Source organism: Callionymus lyra, chromosome 19 (assembly GCF_982586985.1).
Source record: "Callionymus lyra chromosome 19, fCalLyr1.hap1.1, whole genome shotgun sequence".
NCBI lineage: Eukaryota > Metazoa > Chordata > Actinopteri > Syngnathiformes > Callionymidae > Callionymus > Callionymus lyra.
Window position 1 is genome coordinate 587667 of NC_141836.1, and position 7085 is coordinate 594751.

At 43.3% G+C, this 7085-nt stretch overlaps 1 protein-coding gene across 1 annotated transcript; it reads left to right on the forward strand.

The window, feature by feature from the left end:
- The first annotated feature begins 2517 nt into the window (after window positions 1-2517).
- On the forward strand, window positions 2518-7085 carry actr5 (actin related protein 5). The gene is made up of 9 exons (XM_087781354.1): window positions 2518-2889; window positions 3321-3553; window positions 3625-3794; window positions 3859-4076; window positions 5477-5641; window positions 5744-5827; window positions 5902-6041; window positions 6101-6233; window positions 6572-7085. Exons 1-9 carry the CDS (start codon window positions 2518-2520, stop codon window positions 6860-6862), a joined length of 1806 nt encoding a protein of 601 aa, XP_087637480.1. The 3' UTR covers window positions 6863-7085.

The following is a 7085-nucleotide window of genomic DNA, read 5'->3' on the forward strand; positions in this document are numbered from 1 at the left end:
GTGTGTTGGAGAGTGTGTGTAGGCCAGAGATATGGAGGAGCTTATTCCTTCGTCTAACAACCGTGCAGTGCTGACTGCGAGCAATAATCTCTGATAGTTGCCATGGAGACGGTAATTGGACTGAGCGAGTGTTGATGTTTGTGCAGAATGATTCTCTTTAGTTAAACTGAGATTCTCTGAGGCTTAAACACATATTATTACTGATATTTTACGTCTGTAAACTATGAAACTAAATCGTTTTTTAGTTGATTATTAGTTTGGTTTAATTTTTTTTATTAACTACAATTCAATAAAAATACAAACATATCGCTATTTGTATATACAAAATACACATTTAAAATGAATAAAGCCGAAATATAATCCGTAAGAAAACGTTGTAGTTCTGAAGAGAAATAAGTAGGAATAATTAAAAATAATAATAATAAATAATAATAATAAAAAATAATAATAAAAAGAACAAAACAATTTTGGGGGTTCATTGTAAAGACCTAGATTAAGATGCACAAAGTAGGTCTTCCATGTCAAAATCACCTCAAGAAGGTTGATGTTTCTGAGGTTTATGGTAAATATATGTTAAGAGATTGATAGATTATGTTTCCTCCCACACGTATGGCAACACTCACGCACACATGGGTTCATGTGTAGTGGCAGGTGCACAAACACGTTAGTCACTCTGTGGCCCAAAAAGATGTGCTCGGCTCACAAGAGCACGGCCTGAGGAGAGCTGTAGTGACAGACTGTGTGTGTGTGTGTGTGTGTGTGAGAGAGAGTGTGTGTGTGTGTGTGTGTGTAGTTCAAGTTCACATCATTCTTAAGTTCACTCCGAGCACGTTTACTATCTCAGATTTACGACCTTTGACACCCTGAGACACACTCTTGACAATACATTTTATTAACACACATTCACGTACATTTACACACACAAGTCAAAATACCTTCATTCTCATGACATCATCTTCATCCTCCTCCTCTTCCTCGCTCTCTTGATGACGAGCCATCATCGCTGCAGGCTCAGTGCCACAATGTGAAGTCGTGCCTCACAGGACGGACACGCACCACTGTGTGTGTAGTTGGCCAGCGTATGTGTGTGTGTGTGTGTGTGTGAGGACAGGGTGAGCTGACCCAGATCTGCTTATTAGCATCAGGAGGAGGGGACGACAGTCACTTAGAGCTTTGTGCCGGAGCAGTGAACTGTGTTGTGCTTCAGTGACGCACCATCAAAGCTCGGTACAGTAAACCCCCTCCTTCTCACCACAACAAACAACCATCGCTGACACGTCCTCCGTCCTGCACCTCGGTCTGTCCAGGAATCCGAGACCTCTGAGCTGCAACGGTGACATGTTGCCGGAGAGACTCGATCCAATACATGTTCATGAAATAATGAGATGAGGTCATGAGTGAGTCTCGTCGTTCTGTTTGGTTCTGGGCCCGCTCTGCTGGCACCGTGGCCCGGAGGTCTCGTGTCCGTCTGTCAAATCAATCACATCAGAACAATCACAAGACAACGTTCTTAAAAAGACATCTAATGTCAAGATTGTCTTGGATAGATGTAATACTAATCTGTTCCATTTAAACTGGTATTCTGTAACAATTTAGACATAAATACAGATGCCAGTGAGTCGTATCAATAAAGAGTGAGTTACTAATTTGTTTGTCAATAAATGATCTCATATAAATATGGAATGAATCAATATATAGTTGGAGTTCCCAGTGAATGAAGGTCATGAACTGCGGCACGAACGAGCTGAAACCCTCGCAGGTGTCCTACTTCACCAGCTGAGCCTCACTTGGTGGACTGAGAGTAACATGACGGCAGACAGTCCAACATCAGGGACTTTAGGGCCGGAGGGGATTCTCACAGTTGAGCTTCACAACAAGTCATCGTTCTCCACCAAACTATGAATGAAATATAAGAACAATTCAATGTTGATTTTTACCTCCCTGGGTATTTGAAACGTTACATTTTACTACATTTGATTTAAAGTCATTAACAAGCCTCAAACTAAGGTGAACAACCTCTGCTGGTGAAGCGTGGTAATAAAACTCTTCCCTCTCCACCGTTATTCTATTATATATATTAATGATCCTTTTATTACCATGTATCATATTTAGTTTATATTCTGACTTAATATTAATATGTCTACTGTGAAAATAATAAACTTATATAGGGATCCTTTTTAAATAGACATTATATGTTGTAACCACCTATACTAACTGACAGAACATAATCAATTGTGTTATTGATCTTTGTTCTGGAGACACTGGTACAGTATTTATATCTTTTTAATTGTTTAACTTAATGTAATTCTATATTTTTCTTTGGTTTCCTGTCCTTTCTTCTTTTTGTTTTATTCGTTTTTATTCTATTGTTTGTTGTTGTGTCTGTCTTTCTATTCAACCTGAGTCTAAAATAAAGATGTAAATAATATGAGAAAAATATTCGCCCAAATGATCGGAACCGTAGTTGGCGGAACCAGGATTCCACTCGGTTATGTTTTGCAGTGACACACGCTCAAAATGGCTGCCGCGTCTGCACCGGTCTGCCAGATATTCTCATTTCAAGACTTCAAAACTTCTCCGGATCCCATTTTCCAGCCTCCAGCCGCGGACTGGACCTACTCTCCGGTCCCGATCATCATCGACAATGGCTCCTTCCAGACCCGAGCCGACTGGGCGGCCGCGGACTCTCCTCGGCTGGTCTTCCGGTCCGTCTCTGCCCGAAGCAGAGGCGCCGCTCGCAGCGAGACTCAGATCGGCAACGAGATCCCGAACCTGGAGCCTCTGCGGTGGCTGCTCAAGAGCCAGTTCGACCGCAACGTGGTGGTGAACTTCGAGCTCCAGGAGCTGGTCTTCGACTACGTCTTCACCCACCTGGGCATCAGCTCGGAGGTAACAAGTCAGCAACTAACTTGAACTTGTCGTTTGAGAATATATATCATTTTCAAACTTATGCCCTTATTATTCAACTTTATTACTCAATATCATGTGTCTTATTATGGATAAATAGAAATGCTTATATTGTGTGTTATCATATTTCTTATTTCATTCTTGTATTCTGTACTGACACCTTAAAAAGTCCTGTGTTGTGTTTACAACAGTGGCAATTAAATATTCTAATTGTAAATAATCTATTTTGAATGAAAAAACGGGATTGTTAGCTTTTATTTTTCTTAAATCAATCTTAGGATGAATCAATTAGTAGTAGGTAAATAAATGTCACTTGAATAAATACCTTAAATAAATAAAGAAACCTGGAGAGTCTGCTACTGCAGGTATGACTATACCAGGTGTGGGATTTGAACCTGTCATGTTGTGTTCAGGGCAGCGTGGACCACCCGCTGGTGTTGACAGAAGCCACGTGCAACCCTCTGCACTGTCGTCAGATGATGTCGGAGCTGCTGTTCGAGTGCTACAGAGTCCCTCACGTGTCGTACGGCGTGGACGCCTTGTACAGTTTCCACCACAACAACCACGACCTGCCGCCGCCGCACACGGGTGTCGTTCTGTCCTCGGGGTATCACTGTTCCCACATCCTGCCGGTCCTCAACAGCAGGTCAGAGGTCAACTATTATACTTTTATTAGACCCTTTCTCCTTGATTTAAGTGAGTTTTCTCCTTGTAAAGGTTGGACGGCGTGAACTGTAAGCGGGTGAACATGGCGGGCGGTCAGGCTGCAGCTTATTTACAGCGTCTTCTGCAACTTAAGTACCCGGGTCACCTCGCCGCCATCACACTCAGCCGCATGGAGGAACTCTTGCATGAACACAGCTACACTGCGGTGGATTATCACGAAGGTGCCGATCGATCGCCTCGAATCCGTCCGTCACATCCTCACCTGTACCTGTGTTCGCTCCTCAGAGCTGGAGAAGTGGCGAAGCCCCGAGTTCTACGAGCACGAGGTGCACCGGATGCAGCTTCCCTTCTCGGGGAAGGTTCCTGGCGGCTGCGCCAGCGTCGAGGAGAGACACGAGAGACGAGTGCAGCAGCTGCGACGACTGCAGGAGATCAACACTCGCCGGCGGGAGGAGAAACTGCAGCAGGACCAGGAGAGACTCGACAGACTGTTGGCAGTTCAGGCAAGAATGTTTTCTTATTGAATGATTTTATCATGAATGCTGCGTTTACACAAGAAATGATCTGAAGAACCAAAATCTGTCCAAGAAAATTTGCTTGTGCTTGAATTGTGTTCAACACAATGGCCTTCCAACTTCCGGCCTCTAGATGGCAGCAGTCATTACATCCTCCGCAGCTAAAGGAAGAATGATGGCTGAGGATGAGAGGATACAGTGAGTCCAGCAGCTTTTGAAGCTGATGTTTGGACATATTTTGGTTTGAAAACAAATGAAAGTAGTTACGACTTCAAGAGTCATGTGGTCTGTAAATACTACAACACCAGAGTCAAGTACTGGACAATACTACACATATATACTTGTTACTACACTATCACAACACCAGAGTCAAGTACTGGACAATACTACACATATATACTTGTTACTACACTATCACAACACCAGAGTCAAGTACTGGACAATACTACACATATATACTTGTTACTACACTATCACAACACCAGAGTCAAGTACTGGACAATACTACACATATATACTTGTTTCTACACTATCACAACACCAGAGTCAAGTACTGGACAATACTACACATATATACTTGTTACTACACTATCACAACACCAGAGTCAAGTACTGGACAATACTACACATATATATTTGTTACTACACTATCACAACACCAGAGTCAAGTACTGGACAATACTACACATATATACTTGTTACTACACTATCACAACACCAGAGTCAAGTACTGGACAATACTACACATATATACTTGTTACTACACTATCACAACACCAGAGTCAAGTACTGGACAATACTACACATATATACTTGTTATTACACTATCACAACACCAGAGTCAAGTACTGGACAATACTACACATATATACTTGTTACTACACTATCACAACACCAGAGTCAAGTACTGGACAATACTACACATATACACTTGTTACTACACTATCACAACACCAGAGTCAAGTACTGGACAATACTACACATATATACTTGTTATTACACTATCACAACACCAGAGTCAAGTACTCGACAATACTACACATATATACTTGTTACTACACTATCACAACACCAGAGTCAAGTACTGGACAATACTACACATATATACTTGTTACTACACTATCACAACACCAGAGTCAAGTACTGGACAATACTACACATATATACTTGTTACTACACTATCACAACACCAGAGTCAAGTACTGGACAATACTACACATATATACTTGTTACTACACTATGACGATATATCACTATATATTGTTGTATCATGATACTCATCAACACTCTTGAAACTCACTCCTACAAACGATATGTCGTAATTCAAACAAACATATATTCCAGTAAAATGGTTGAACTCTGCACTGATGTTGGCTCTCCTGGTGCAGGAGCTGCTGGAGGACGGTCTGCTGGACCAGTTTCATAAGAACCTGGTGGAGCTGAACATGGACTCGGCTGAGGAGCTCCAGTCGTACATCAACAAACTGCAGCTGGTCGTGGATCAGGGCCGACAGAAGCTGCTGCACAGCGACGGACCGGAGGGCAAGACTGAGGCGAGAGACTCCTTTAAATGAATGGACTAGAAAACGAAAACGTTGAACCGGCGTCTCCGGACTCGTCTGCCGGTGTGTGATTGACGTGTCTCTCTGGATCAGGAGCTGGAGCAGCAGATGGACGAGGCAGACGCTGCGCTGATGGACTTCCCTGAAGACTCGCTGCCAGAGAAGAACATGCTTCAGGTGCAGAAACTGTCGGATTTTCTCTTCTCAAAACTCTCTTGATGGAAGAAGTTGACGTCAGGTTGTGATTCCAGCCGGCCTACAACATGGCCGAGTACCACCAGCTGTTCGTGGGCACGGAGCGCCTTCGCTGCCCTGAGAGCGTCTTCCAGCCCTCGCTGGCCGGAGAGGACCAGATGGGCCTGATGGAGGCGCTGCAGTACGTTCTGGCCAGGTAACTACACCTGCGGCTCCTTCGACTCCTCGTGAAGCTTAACTTTAACTCGCCTGCAGGTACACTCCAGAGCAGCAGGAGGCGCTGGCAAGCAATGTGTTCCTGACGGGAGGAAACATGAAGTATCCCGGGATGAAGGAGCGAGTGGAGCGAGAACTTCTAATGATGAGGCCGTTCCAGTCCAACTTCAAGGTTCATGCTCAACTTTTACTCTCTTGAATGGATTCGAATTGTTTTGGAAGTCGAACCAAAATGACGTTGTTGTGTCGCAGATTTAATTAGTTGAGATAAAAGCTCTTGGTGCAAATAAAACAGATCAGAAACAGGTTAATTAAATTAACAGATAAAATCCCTCCAGTGTCACAATTATTTTCATCCCATTTTTAACTATTTTGTTGTATATTCTTCTTCTTTGATTTCAATTGTACTTCTATTTTATGACTAAAGAAACACTAACAGCCAAAGATATTCTTTGTGTTACTAAACCAAATGAAAATAAAAGATGTATATCTTTGAACGTGTGTCTCCAGGTCAGACTCGCCTCTCAGCTGGACTTGGACGCCTGGTTCGGGGCGAGGTCGTGGGCCCGGGAACATCCGCCCACAGGGGGCGCCGAGGGCTGGATCAGTCGGCAGGAGTACGAGGAGAAGGGAGGCGAGTACTTGAGCGAACACTGCGCCTCCAACGTCTTTGTTCCCATGAAGATAAACAAAGCGTCTTCCGCTCGTCCGGCCGAGTCTTCCGTTGCCATGACGACGTCAACAGGCGCGGCGTTAGCTTTGACTTCCGAGTGTTCTGCTGCAGATGCTGAAGACTCCTGAAGGTTCTGTCCAGCAGGTGGCAGCACTGATCCTCTCAACTCATTTGACTGGAACCAAACATCAAGACTCGGATCTAATGGTTCATAAAATCATGTATTTTCATCTGCAAAAGAATCGATTCACTCTTATATTTCTGTTCCCTAATTGGAGAAAACATTCTGAACATATTCAAGATTGTTCATATTGAATAATCGTCAATAATGTTGTAGTTGTTTTAATAAAT

Coding starts and splice junctions, on each gene's coding strand:
- actr5 (XM_087781354.1), top strand. CDS start 2,518: ATGGCTGCCGCGTCTGCACCGGTCTGCCAGATATTCTCATTTCAAGAC. Junction 4,077..5,476: donor ACAGACTGTTGGCAGTTCAG/GCAAGAATGTTT, acceptor CTCCTGGTGCAG/GAGCTGCTGGAGGACGGTCT. Junction 5,642..5,743: donor GACCGGAGGGCAAGACTGAG/GCGAGAGACTCC, acceptor TCTCTGGATCAG/GAGCTGGAGCAGCAGATGGA.